This window comes from Pristis pectinata, chromosome 25 (genome assembly GCF_009764475.1).
Source record: "Pristis pectinata isolate sPriPec2 chromosome 25, sPriPec2.1.pri, whole genome shotgun sequence".
Classification (NCBI taxonomy): Eukaryota; Metazoa; Chordata; class Chondrichthyes; order Rhinopristiformes; family Pristidae; genus Pristis; species Pristis pectinata.
Genome location: NC_067429.1, coordinates 3193452 through 3207993, shown reverse-complemented (window position 1 = coordinate 3207993; position 14542 = coordinate 3193452). Strand labels below are relative to the sequence as shown.

Genomic DNA, 14542 nt, shown 5'->3' with positions numbered 1-14542 from the left:
GTTCTGTTTCAAAACACCATTTGCCCTGCCCTCTTTAAGTGCAATATGTTATTCTAAACATGGTGTCAATATGATTATGATTTAATTTTCTGAATTTTGGGGACCCCACATCATTTTTCTAGTGTTGGGGGTATAGAACTTTTAATATTGTTTGATGTGAAAATGATGGACCTTGATATGTTTGGGGGTGGGGGTGGGTGGTGGGTGGTGGGCACCTATTTTTCTTTTCAGAGATATTAAATTTACTTGGAGAATTTTCTTGTTCAGATGGGTGCACTTTAAAGAGGTAATTATCTTTATCTTATTGCTCACAGCTGAAAATGTCAGTGGGGACAAAAGCCCACCGGGATCTGCCTCAAAGAGAGCGCGCACTGCCTATACCAGCGCGCAATTGGTGGAGCTGGAAAAAGAATTCCATTTTAACCGTTACCTTTGCAGACCTCGCCGAGTGGAGATGGCGAACCTGCTCAACCTCAGTGAACGACAGATCAAGATCTGGTTCCAGAATCGCCGGATGAAATACAAAAAGGATCAAAAAACAAAAGGCATGGTGAGTTCTTCTGGAGGACAGTCACCCACAGGAAGCCCCCCGCTTTCTGTCCAAGCCCCCACTGGGTTTGTAAATGCCATGCATCCACTTGCTAACAATTCTGCCTACGATGACCCTTCACCGCCGCCTTTCAATAAACCTCATCAGAACGCCTATGCCATGACCACGAGTTACCAAAACCCAATGAAAAGTTGCCCAACTCAGCAACAGAAAAGATATCCTGGAACAGCTCCAGAATATGATCCCCATGCACTACAGGGGAATGGCAATTATGGGACACCAAACATGCAGAGTAGTCCAGTGTATGTTGGCGGGAACTATGTGGATTCTATGTCCGCTTCAGGGCCTTCTCTCTTCGGCCTCAATCACCTCTCTCACCCAGCCTCCACAAGCATGGACTACAACGGTTCTGCTCAGATGACTCCCAGTCAGCACCATGGACCTTGTGACTCACATCCAACCTACACAGACCTTTCATCACATCATCCTTCTCAGGGAAGAATTCAGGAAGTTCCCAAACTGACCCATCTGTAGCAGGTGCAAGTGGGGAGCTTGACTGAGGAAAAGTAAATAACATTATCCTTTCCTTTTCTTATTATTCCTCTTTGATCCATTCTCCTCTTTGTGTCTTCTTATTCATGTATGCTGGCTTGTACTAATATATGTTGCTTATATTGTCCCCTCACCAAACCTGCCCTCCTATGTAAAGTATGCTTGCTCCATCCCTCCCTATTCCCCACCTCACTATCACCTCCCTGCCCCCACCAACCATTACAATCTTTAGGGTAAAATAAAACTTGGTAATGCAAAAACCCTAGAGGTTGCACATTTATTTCTTGGACTTAACGTGAAACAGGGTAAATGAATAAATCTTCTGTCCTTTGAGAAAAGCAAAAGTGAAGACATTTTTGGGTATTTGCTGATGCTTGATTTCCTTTGGACACCTGTATTGCACTTATCGTTTACATTTCAATGGGTGAAACAGCTCATATGAGGCAAGCAACTCCAACTCAGCCTTGAAGGAATCTTAAAAATGAGTAGCTGGTGCGTCTTTCAATATGTGTGTATTCTGGTGAACATTCAGATATATTTATTGATTAATACCAGGAAAATATTTCTTTTTTGTATTATTTATCCCCAACAATACGTATTTATATAAAAAATAAAAATCTGTACTTTTTAGTATTTACCTGTCAAAGCAGTTGTATTCATGTCTCTGTAAACAAGTTTATTTTAGTTAATGTAAACTAGAACAAAATTGTAGTTTTCTGTTACCATTGTACCTAAAATAATGTAATTAGTTATATTATAGGCATGGGAACAGAATCGGACAGTAATTGTAAGTCTTGATTTAGAAAAATATAGCAAATCCTCCTTTTCTGAGACTCCTTGCCTTCTTTGTAGTTATTTTCCTTGCTAACAGTTGTCTGTCAAACAATTCTGGAATAAATCTCTTGTTAACATATTTCCTTGTATGGATTATATATTCATGATCATACATTTACGACTACCAAAACCTCACTAATATACATCTTACATTAACGCCCTACTTTTGAGTGGACAGCTGTAATAGCAAAACCATTCAAATCATGCTTTAAGCTCTCTCTCTGTCTCTCTGTCTCTCAGTCCCTCAGTCTCTCTGTCTTTCTATTCACAAGTAAACACACATACACACAGCCGTGGCGTTAGAGGCAATGTCTCCTTCATATTTATTGCCTTATTATTCCTCTGCTGCTTTCCATCTATATTGTTCTAATATCAAGGGCTGTGAATGTGTGTGGGGGGTTGGGGCAGTGGATTTGTGAGTGGAAATAAGTCTTCAATTATTGCTTCTTACAAAACTAAAGAATAAAGCACTTCTTCAGCTTGTAAATATCTTTATTACCAAACAAGGTCTAGAGACTTACACAAACATTCAGGAATTAAGGGGTAAAAAGTTTCCATCCGGTGTACTGAGACACCACGTGGTGTCTGGGCAGAACAGTCATTGGACCTGCAAGAGAAACAAAGACCAAAGCATGAGCTGCCTGCCAAAGTACACAGACCTTTCCAGCTCATTCCATTCAAAATGAAAGATATTTTTCTTGGTCCAGCAATCAATTGCTTTTAAAGTGATGTTATCAGACCAAGACATGCATGAATTTGTATGAGAAATGATTTTACATTGAAGTTTCTATAAACTCTAAATCATGGGAAATAATTGAGAGAAGTGGTAAACTGCCTTGAAAACAAATTTGAAACCCGCATTATTTTGTTTCTGAAACGAAAATTCGAACGCAAATGCTTGTAAATGTTTGACAGGTTAACAATTCTAACAAAACTTTTACTGCGTTCTTTTTAAATTAAGTTTATTTGATTTTGAGTATAAAAAGGAGTGAAGCAGGTCTTTAATAGTAAGAGCGCCAAGCATTGTAATCAAAATCACACATTGTAACAATAGGTTTCAGTTAACCTATCAGCGACCTAGGGAAAGAAAAGCCCAAAGTAATTCCAGTTATCTAATCGCATAAACTACGCTTTTATTTCGAATTAATTACATCGAGTTTTTTTAAATTTTCTATGGACTAATTGTTTAGGAAGAAATAATGATTTTCTACACTGTTCATTTATGGTCCAAGTAACATTCAGTGTTGAATATAACAACAAAATACTAAATGATTTTCCGAATGCATTTATATCTCAAGGCAAGATTTCATTAATATTTTCATTAAATGTTATGCCAGTAACAAAACAATCAAATTTATCCTGGATTCAGATATGAAGACAACAAGAATTAGAGTGGACATCGGTTATAAATTCAGATATCCAATGTAATAGCATTGATAATCCTATTTAATGTTTATTTAAGTAACGTGAAAACACAATGTCGTCAATATGCTCATCATCTGTGATTTTTGCAAAACCTTATATTTATATAAACTTTTTATGCTTGTATGATATCAATATGAAAGACCAAGCTACTCCAATCATTTCCTAATTATATATACCGCGATGTGGACCATTAAAAAGCCACAAATGTGTGTGAAAGTTTTCCTGGATCGCATAACAACTCTCCAGGGTTTCCCAAACACAATTTTGCAGCTGATGTCAACCAAAGCAAAAAAAAGATGCGGCGCCATATTGTTCGATTTTCGGCTCCTCGCCGCCCTGAAAAAATATCACTCCCGGCAAAAAAACAACTTAAATTTTGCCTTTGATAGCAACTTGCAGAAATGTTTCGATTATCCTGCATCCTCAGATCTCAAGTGTAAATTAACCAGTCTCTTAATATACAACAAGCATTTTCTTATTGAGTTGTTGGATGCTGCTTAAATCTGTGCATCCTTCTCTATTCAATGCATTATAGACTTGTCTGCAGTGTTATTTCACTCTCCATATCGGATTTAATTAAAAATGTGTATATACCAAAGCCTGGGAAGACAATCTATGTATAAAAGGTAGCAAATAAACGACAGAAAATATTTAACAATTGCGTTTTAACTCGCAGAATCTTTCGGGCAATTTACTGTTATTTATTGAAGTCGTTTCAGGACTAGGACCACGCATCATTTTAACACGCGCACAATGAAAATAAATCCGCAGCAACCAATTCAAAACAAAACGACACGCCATGATACAGCCTTTTTCTCACGTCATATTTTAACCAATTATTCCTCGGTCTATGCTCCCTTAGCAATTCCCACACTCCAGCTATTAGTAACGCGGCTACAATTGTTGTTAATTTCGGTGGCCGGATTTGGCGCATTAAAACATTCTATTTTTGAACACTTTCTTACTGAATTAAGAATAGATTTCTTCGCTTCAGAACAGTTTCACTGTTGCAATGTTCTGTGAGGGGCCGCGCTTAAATACTTGCACCCCCACACACGCTCTGACAAACAAAGGTTTCAAGGCCCTATTTCACGAATTCATTTCACGTCCCACACAGTGTTCACCAGGAGGTTTTGGGAACCAACACAAGGCAATGGGATATATTTCATTCCCGCTTTGGAAATACAGATAATGCTCTAATCTAGTTATATATTTTAGTTAGCTGCTTCACCCAGTTCTCCAAAAGTCACCGTTTGGTTATTCATTTAGTAAGTGCTGGCGACTTTGAGTTTAAAAATAAATGCTTTTCATCGCCCCTTTTATTTAAAAAAATGATGGTCAGAAAGCAAGACCAGCTTCACTTCCTGGCATTTGATATGGGAAGGCAAATTCTTCAGTGTGCTCCCGAGCCGAAGCTGTCAAGCTGTTCTGTGGGGAAAGATTGATCGTGGCTGTCTTCAGTTCCTCTGCTTTATCTTTCTTTTTTTAAAAAAAGAGTAACTATTGTAACCCTAATGCCGGTCACACTGAAATAGTTTTTTTTAAATGCTTCCTTTTCACATAAGCATGTGCTCGGTAAACCAGAGTAATGAAAATGCATTTTCAATAAACTTTTCTACTTTCAAACTCGTTTTTTGTTTTTATTTTTTTTAATAAACATGTCAACACAAACCAAAAAATGGAAAATCTATCCATAAGGTTTGGGTAGACGGATGAACAGATGAATGGGAAAATGGATTCATAAACAGAAAGAGAAATGCTGCACAAATTTGGACGAGATGAGAAGATGAAATTGGTTAAAATAGTTACTCAACAGTTTATCGCTATTGGCATCCTTGTTCAGATTTAAAAGCCAATACTTACCTGGTTTCAGAAACCTCTTCTGTACTTTGATAAACTACCGTATAGCTGTTAAATCCGTCCGACAATAGGAAAAGGCACACTTTGTGACTTGTGTCCAATGATACAGATATTTAAAGGGATTGGAATTTTCCTACAGGCCTGTATCAACTGCCTGGCTGATCCTGTGAAAGTTCCATTTTGTCACTGGCCCTGTTGTCAAAACTTTGAAGATTAATGAGGTACCTTGTTAATTACTCAGTCGCCAGATTTTAGGTGCAAATCTTCTTCACTTGAATTGCAAAATACTGAGATGTAATTGGGAGAGATAACCAAAAAAACCTCAACGTCCAATCTCTAAATAAAATGAAAATGCACAATTAAAAGTGACAGAATATAATGGTAAATTTAAAATTCTGACATGAAAAAAATAAAGTGGGATTTTTTTTTCTTCACTTTTTTTGAATCAATTGCAGAGATAATGGTTTCTTTTCATTAGACACCAAATTGCCATTGGGCAACGCCAATCATGTGACAACGAATTTGGTCCAATTTCAATCTAGACCTCAGTTTAATAGAGTCGGTCCCCATACGCCTTGTAATATCAGAGATACAGAATTAAAGCCTGAAAATATTATTTTTCCCGACCTATAATATTCATAACATTCTCCATTCGGCATTAAGAAGGCCATGAATTTCGAATTGGAGCGAGAGATTGGTTTCATTAACAGCCAGCCTTCGCTCGCCGAATGCCTGACGTCCTATCCTGCTGTCGTTGATACATTTCAAAGTTCATCAATCAAGAACTCGACGCTTTCACACTCGACACTAATTCCTCCTCCTTTTGAGCAGACCATCCCAAGCCTGAATCCCAGCAGCAACCAGCCGCGGCCAAGTCGCGAAAAGCGGCCTCCAAATGGCCTTCTCTCATCTACTGCCGCGGCCGAGTTCCCGTGGATGAAAGAGAAAAAGTCGTCGAGGAAGTACAACGAAGCGACTCTGTCATTGTCAGCAGCAGTCCCTGGGCCATCTCCAGCGGCGGAGCCTCCGACAGGTCTGCCCACAGCGCACACATTCTCTGCATCATTTAAATGCTTATTTTAAATCAACAATTCTGGTTTACAATAGCCATATTTTAGCTTACTGAATTGGAAAGAGTTCGAACGTAGATGAAAACATTCTATAAGGGGTAATTGCAATGTTATTGCTAGTTGATTTATGTAGTTATAATTATCCGACGCTTCCAAAGCGTAGCTTCCAGATGCTGATTTATTGTAACACTTTATTTAATGTTGTTTACTGCGGTTTTTATGTTGTGAAAATATACAGCTATGTTTTAGATGCTGATATCTGCATTCTCGGCGGCCATGTTGATCAAACTCGAACAAGCTGCGGGAACTCGCGAGTAAGGTTATGATTCACTGCATCAGATTGTTAATGTGAGGATATTTGTTTCAAGGGTAAAGATTCTTATTGTCCGTTTGGAAGAAAGAAATCTTTCACAGGCTGATTTCAATGGAGATAGAAATGCCTAAACGGTGGCGGTCGATTGTTCTCACTGTGGATGTTAAAGTATTTGTTTTCACTCCTCCTCACTCCCTCTCTCTCTCTCTCTTTTTCTCTTCCCCTCTCTTGTTAGACGGTCACAGTGAGCAGGATAACAGCAGCAGTGCGCGGAGATTAAGGACAGCCTACACAAACACGCAGCTGTTGGAGTTGGAGAAGGAGTTTCACTTTAACAAATATCTGTGCAGGCCACGGAGAGTGGAGATCGCAGCCTTGCTGGACCTGACTGAGAGACAAGTTAAAGTTTGGTTCCAAAACCGGCGCATGAAACACAAGAGGCAAGCACAATACAAAGAAAATCAGGACGGCGGAGTAAGTTTTGCCAACAGCTCGCTGCCAGAAGGCGAAGCCGAGGAGGCATCACCTTATAACCAACCCGTCGAGGCGTCGGGAACTTACTTAGAAAACAAAAACTGCGCCGATCAGGCACGAAAGCAAAGCCAAAACACGCTTAGCAAAGAACTCCAAAACCTGCAAGATCTGACAGCGTGTGGCAGCGACGGTAAAGCAAGGAGTCCTTTCTACCTAACGGCAGACAACGGTTTTACAACAGGCCAGAATTCTGTGGCTGGTCTGGACACTGTCAGTCCGGAGGCCCTAGAATTGGTCTCCCTCCCAGATTTAAGTATGTTCTCTTCGGATTCCTATCTGCCATTCTCCGATGGATTATCTCCCAGTTTGCAGGGTTCTATCGACAGTCCTGTGGATATCCCTGAGGACAGTTTTGATTTTTTCACCAGCGCTCTCTGCACAATAGACTTGCAGCACCTCGGTTATCAATAACGATTGGCAAATCATAGGGCCAGTGTAGAAATTCAGCCATGTTTAAAAATATGTTCAGTGTTTCGTATTTTAAATAACAATAATGTGGAATAATAAAAGTCTGTGTGATATAGGATTGATCTCACAGTAAATAATTTATTCTTCAGCCTTGACCTGGAGTCTACAAGAATTGCAGTCTTTATTGCACAGGTATTTAATTAAATATAGTTTTATTCAGTTGCAGTTTCGTAAATTATGTCAAAATTGTAGATTCCTTCTTTCACTACTCAGGAAAACATATCGGATTTGTATTTATAGTAAAGCTGCTTTATCTTATAGCTTCCGAAAGGATAACTGTGACGAGTTATTTTATGTTTTAGAGGTAGCCTATTTATTGAAAATACTGAAATAGTGAATTTTAAATTATTTATTGTACATTATTTTCATAGTTTAAATAAAACAACTTAATTCTTTAATGAACTTTTACTGTCTGTGTTTCAAGATGGCTGTCCGTGTGCTTTGTTAGAAATACTTGCATTACGATTTGTATCAGCAATAGCTGTTGCTGGAAATATTTGCCATGCCTTGACAAAAAAAAAGTGACTCGCAATATATTTAGCTAAGGAAAAAACTCTTGACTACTGAATACTAGAATTAGTCATGATGGACCTATAACTATTTCATCGTAGAAATTATATGATTAAGTAACTGGATTGTGCCATTCCACCACTTTAAGCAACTCACTGGGTGGATAACCAAATGTTCTAATCTCCGTTGGACTCCTTAGCTCTGCCTTTTGTGTTGTCAGTTGACATGTTGTTGGGTTCACTTTACTCTTAAAGATGGCTTGTGTTTGACAACCACGCCCCTCCCCCATTCCTGAGCCCAAATACGCCATGACCATTCAATCAAGTCTCCGTACAGGTGCAAAATTGGTGTTTCTGGATTCTAGTTTCCTAAGATTTCTGAAATATCATCTTTTAAAATATTGTTAAGTGATACGATAAATAAATACTCTAAGCGCATATAAAACGACGGGGATAATTGAGTTAAAATTTCCAACAGGAGCAAGGACCATCAAGATTGGCCATCTCCTGAAAACTGATCTTGTATTCTGTAATTTCTAGTTTTAAATCCAATGCACGTTTTTTTGTAAGTTACGTAAAGCAAAACTTTAAAAAAAAGGTGAAAAGCTCAGAGTTTATTCTAAATAGGAAACAGATGATGCCAAGTGTGGAGTGCAGGATGGGGAGGGGCTTCCAGATTCATTCCACATCCATCCACGTCGATCCGCTTCTCTTCCATGTCGCCGAATGAAAGCATTGAAAGGAGACTTTTGAAAGAGAACCGATATCTCATTCTGCAGGGGCATCATGAAACTTAATCCCTGTACTTGGTACAATGTGTCGTTATGAATGCCCCAGAACTACAGAGAATGCGTGAAGTTGACACGTTTAATTTCTCCCCTCTCGCTCTCAATCTCTAATGCGGACCATGAAATAAAACATAGTGAGAGTAGCAAAGAGAACAAGTTATTGAGGAGGCAGGAAGTTACATTTCGGAATAATAGAAGATAAACGAATTTAGCTAGAGTCTGAAGAGCAAAGACTCGCGCAACTCGCCAGAAAATAACAACCAACATCGATCATCGGCTCCATTTTATTTATTCACAATTGTGCTCCACTTTCTGGGGCTCCCACCCGCCCTCGCGCCCCGCCAGGGGAGCCTTATTTACAAGATGTAATTTTTTTTAACTTAAACTCATACATCACGCTGCTTTATGAATGAAGGGGGTCATTTCGAGAAATCAATCGCAGTGACACGAAAAATAAATCATATTACGCATTTGCCTAGTCACGGGTGTTTCCCAAGCAAGGTAGAAATTTGGTGGCGACTTCGGAAATGCTCCACAGAAAATGCAGCCGACACCGGAATCTCCAACTCCAGCTCATCTTAGTGCAAAATGGCGCCGTGTTTGAACAGGGCACTTAACATTTACCGATTTTTCTGTAATATTTTAGCCTACACAAAAGTATCGATATCATTGTTCCGCCGGATTTTAAAAGCTCGGGTACTTTCAGAGTTATTTTTCAGATGCTTCGAGACATTTAAGCAATCGGGTCCTGATTTAATTCGCTTTAACTTTTCACCGCAACCCCCTTTGTTTGGCGTTTTGCATATCGATCATTGCTACATCTTTAATAATTCAGACACATTTCTTATTTGATTAATTTATGCCTTTTACCCAATACTCCTTCTATTACAGCCTACAGTGAGTCTGCTGTTGCTCATTTGGGTTCCTAAAATACAAATCGCACAAGGAAAAGCACTTGCATGTTCAACAGTGCTTCCCCGCCAACTACAAAAAGTTCACATGGAAGAGTCAGGAGCCGGCGTGACGAAACAGACAAACGAAACGATACAGAAAGAAGGAAAACAGATAAAGGAAAGAACAGAAGAGAAAACAATATAGACCGTGGATGACAAGAGAAAGCGAAGATATTTGAGGCAGAGCAAAACACACCGAAACACGCAGTACAGGCATGAACAGATATAAACAAAATGGAGAGAAATGTAAAGACTCCCAGACATAATAAGGACAACTGGAGACGTGGGACGGAAAGCAGGAGAGGAAGACTCAATGATTCTAAAAATAAATGACGAATTATTTAGAGGAATTATCTGCGTGTGTTTAATAGAATCTGAGTGCCTGGATTCCAGCAAATTCTAGGATTTAATCTCACCGCAGAGCTATGTGTTCTCCTTTATTCCAATATAAATGCATGACAGTTTAATTGAGTAGAACTCCTCTAACTTACGTGTGCAAACCTTGACGTGTTATCAATACAAATCTCTAACGAGCGCCTCTTTACATAGCATAATGACCAGTAAAACTTGCTTCACGTCCAGGGAACACGCCAGTGACAATTACAAATCAATTCTACGCCCACAGAACAGGCTTAATAAATGGGAACTAACCACTCCATCCAACCTTCCTTAAAGACATAAAGCGTATCCTTTTTTTCCTCCTCCTCCTTGTCAATTTCTGATCAATTTCATAAATTTAAAATCAATCGTTCAGACATATTTCTTCATGTTTTCTGATTGGCTTGAAAACCAGGCAGTCAATAAATATATAGTTAAAATAAAACAATTTTTAAACAACCAATGCAATAAGAAAGCTTAACTATTAAACACTAAATGTCAATAATAAAGTGATTGTACAAATCAAAATGACAAATTCTAGGTACTGCATTTGTACATTACTAGATTCTAAATTAGACTTTTGAAAGCTTTGGGATAAAGTGAATAGTGGTTTAAGAAGCCTGCCTGGTGTTTACGTAGAACTACAAATCATGTCCCACACTGAAGGACTCCTATTGCTTATTCATATTGAATCGTCCACTGATGGTGACTGAAACATTACGGTCTGCAACACACCGCATGGCTTCTCGATTTTGAGATGTTCCATTTCTTTTTTTTCACATCGCTTCATTTCCCATTACAGAGAGAAGGAAGTACTAACAGCCACTACTATATTGGTGCACATATGTTGTCCCATCAGACCTTACAACATGGACACCCACCGTTAGCAGACACGTCACTATGGCAACTGAAGTGCATGACAGTTTTGCATGGAAATAACGTATTACAGCAGATTTTACACAAGACACTAAGTTTAACAGTGTTGGGCTTTGCCTTTCTCGCTATTACCCAACAAACAATCCTATCGCCTTCTTAACCCATTCTTCACCAGAATCCCAAATCTCTTGAGGTCTTTCTCGATCTTTCCTTCCTCACAGTCCACTTTGGAACCCAAGTTCGGTGTCACTGAAATAATTGGTTTTCATCCATTGTCTGGCTCCCATTTTCAAGATCGTCCCGGATTGTCCATAACTTTGACACTACATCTATTTTTTCTCCATTAAAATGAGAAACTTCTCACTTTTTTAATGATTGTATTCGGGGATTTTCAACGGGATAACCCCATTAGGATTTAACATCCGATTTTGATTGTAGACCTGGGAAGAAAGCAAGGTATAGAGGAGGATTTGCTTGGTGGGGGGGGGGGGGGTTGGTGGTGGTTTGCCACAATACAATGCTTAACCCTGCTCTGTGATTAGATCTACGACACCTTATCGTTCATTGAATAGAACAGATGGGACCTCATGTGGTACCTCAGACATGAGTGCCCCCTTAAGTCGGCATTAGGGAATCAGTACCATTTCGACGCAGTGGTGAAGTGGTGAAACGAAGAACTACTTTTAACTTTGCAGAATGTTCAGGAATTTTCTTTCTACACAAATATTACATGTAATATACTCACATCACTTTGGCGAGGGTGTTTGTTGTGTACTGGGGGTGATTCTTCCCCAATACAATACGAGAGACCAAAGTATTCTGAAAAATGGTCTTGCTACGAATGGACGAAAGGCTTGCAGTTTGTTATGTTTATATATTCAACACAATAAGGGGGGAGGGAAGCAGCTATGGTGATTCTCAGTGATGTGAATAATCTAACACTAGCATTGATAGACAGTCAGATAAAAGAAATTACAGATTTCTGCAATCACATTGTTAAAGGGCTTTGACGCTTAAAAAGAGATCGATGCCAAAGATTCTGTCACTTTAGGAGAATCAACAAAGATCAACAATAGTGATTCTAAACATTCACTGTCTGAAAAACGAAACTACCCGTGTTGCAGCGGATTATAGATGTGAATATTCAAGATCGGCGTTATAGATCATACAAAGATCTGCCATCCTAAATCAGCCTAGAGTCCGCATAGTAACGATCGAACGCCATTCCTTTCGCGTTTACAGGGAGGCAAAATGTATTCTGAACATATAGTCGGTGTTATGACCAGTTACCACAAGGTTCACTTCGTTTCAATGCATCATAGGTGTTTGGTTTCTTTACCCCAATGCAACCGAATAGAATGTGGGCCAGGGAAAAATGAAACTATTTTAGCTCAGTTCTTCGAAATACGTGACATTAATACTGCCAAAGTTGGTGTCAAAAACGTTATCCCGATCCCTAACTATGCTAATCAATAAAATAATCCAGTACAATTTGGAAGTACTATTCATTTCTGTCAAACTCTTTCTTTTCCACTTACACGGAATTTAATGTGGAAATTGGCGGTTTATTAAGTAATTCGTGTCAGTACAGTTATTTTCAAATGATTAATTAAATGTCTTTCATTGTATGTTCTACTCTACAGGATGGGGACATTGCAGGAACAGGTTTGCCAAAATACAGAAGAGGCCAGCAATACGGTCCCTTCCTACTGATTGAATAGTTTTACCAGCACAAAGGTTTCGCCGCCAAGGCCTTTTATTTAACCAACACCGGGCTAGATTTGACATCGTGCGCAAGCAGCTGATAGATGAACAACATTCATGGCGCGCACTCATTATCCTGTGCCAGCACGTGTTAAATTATTAGACCGGCCAAGCCCCAGCATGTGACTATGTTTGGGATACTACAGTCATGAAACTTTTACAAAATACTCATGGATCCAATCTCAAGCCGAAGACTTTTTTTGGCTCGCCATTTAGTATTCGGATCCCCATTCGATAATGTGTCTGTTGCAATGACTGCTCGTTTCTTTGATTGCAATCTATCTTTGTTATAGTTGCGTGCTTCAGATAACACCTCGATGTCTCTTCCCAAATCACCTGCATCGCGAATTCTTTTTATTCTTCGACTTTTTTTCCGTCCTCTGTCACTGTTTCTCGCGTTTTGTGAACCTTTCTTTGCGTCCACTCACTCCCTTGCCTCTTCCACAGTCTAGAGTTTCCCACCCGTGCTCACTCCCTGTACTTGCTGGTCCCTTTCCTTCTCTACCCCTTTTTCTTCGTCCTCTTTTCATGTAGCACTTATCCATCTATATCCTTATTTCTCCTTCCTTCTCTCCATCCCCCCACCCCTCCCCAAGGGAAGTGTGCAGTAAGCAGTAGCAAAATGGAGCTGACATCAAACATTTAAATTGCTGGCTGCCAGAAATGCCTTTGACATATGGATCCACCGACTGAATGAGTGAAGGCAAAAATAATGTTTCTTGAATTCGGTGACAGTGATAAGGTATCATTATGTAGAAAATATAAGCTCTCCATGAACCTAACAGATGGCGGGCGACGAACATCTTCAATGTCTAGGTGCAACAGTGACACATCACATACTGTACAATTAATCTTTTTCTGTTAACTGAGTAAATTAGTATAATTGTAGGCCCCGGGCTTCTAGCTAATCACCACTAAACTGTGTGTATATATGTGATAACCCAGAATGTAAAGGGAAAACCATCTTATTATGTCAAACATATTAAATGTGCTTAAATGCAGAGATAATAGTAGATATCCTGACAGCTAACGAAACTCGACTGTGAAGGACATTGTGTGAGATGCCTTCAATTCCGCCAAAATATGAATAATCACCATTCACTTTGTCAAGGTATTCTTCCTCCTTTAGTTAACGGGTTTGCTGACTTAAGTAAAATGCATTTCAAAACTTTGAACAAGGAAATATTAATGATCCACAGAACAATTCCCTCCCAAATATCCCCCACCCCCTCACTGCTGTTTACCTCCAGTGCACAGGGGGAAAAAAAACTTCAGGCTGAGTACTGGAAAGTAATATATAGCACCCACTGAGAAATTAGGTGATTGATTTCACCCATGGTGCTGTCAGCACTGCATCTATTACAGGTACCCATAAACTTTATAACAAGGCTAAGGGTATATCAGATGGATATTTCAAAGTTCTAAAAAAACACAAAAAAAGTTTATTTCAAATTCAAAATCGTTTCATTTATTCAACTCACAATGCTGATTTATCACCTTATTGATAAATTGATTAGATATATTGTATTCTCAAGACAATCATTTCTTCATAGCAGAAATATGCCTCTTAAATATACATTATCTTTGTTTTAATGATGTAATCAGGCTGAATTTTCAAATTATGGAAAAAGATCCAATCGGATTGACATTGTATTTTTTATATTTTGT

At 39.0% G+C, this 14542-nt stretch overlaps 2 protein-coding genes and 1 long non-coding RNA gene across 5 annotated transcripts in view; 2 read left to right on the top strand and 1 right to left on the bottom strand.

Annotated features, from left to right (window-relative positions):
• The window catches only part of LOC127583075 (homeobox protein Hox-B3a-like), a 32299-nt gene extending 30325 nt beyond the window's left edge, over window positions 1-1974 (top strand). For all 3 annotated transcript variants that reach the window (XM_052038813.1, XM_052038812.1, XM_052038811.1), the window contains exon 6: window positions 315-1974. In XM_052038813.1, the coding sequence (XP_051894773.1) occupies window positions 315-1084 (770 nt within the window). In that variant the 3' untranslated portion in view covers window positions 1085-1974. The remainder of the gene's footprint in view (window positions 1-314) is intronic.
• A 122-nt stretch (window positions 1975-2096) lies between these two features.
• Window positions 2097-5956, bottom strand: LOC127582878 (uncharacterized). Its single transcript, XR_007958179.1, has 3 exons — window positions 5849-5956; window positions 5447-5557; window positions 2097-2543 (listed from the first exon to the last, which is right to left on the bottom strand). It is a non-coding gene; the product is annotated as an uncharacterized LOC127582878 (long non-coding RNA).
• On the top strand, window positions 5867-7902 carry LOC127582877 (homeobox protein Hox-A2-like). The gene is made up of 2 exons (XM_052038500.1): window positions 5867-6254; window positions 6840-7902. Exons 1-2 carry the CDS (start codon window positions 5891-5893, stop codon window positions 7547-7549), a joined length of 1074 nt encoding a protein of 357 aa, XP_051894460.1. The 5' UTR covers window positions 5867-5890; the 3' UTR covers window positions 7550-7902.
• Window positions 7903-14542: the final 6640 nt, after the last annotated feature.

Bases quoted from the DNA above. Each gene is read 5' to 3' on its own strand.
- LOC127582877 (XM_052038500.1), top strand. From the start codon at position 5,891: ATGAATTTCGAATTGGAGCGAGAGATTGGTTTCATTAACAGCCAGCCT. The intron at 6,255-6,839 runs GTCTGCCCACAG...CTCTCTTGTTAG, and splicing joins AGCGGCGGAGCCTCCGACAG to ACGGTCACAGTGAGCAGGAT.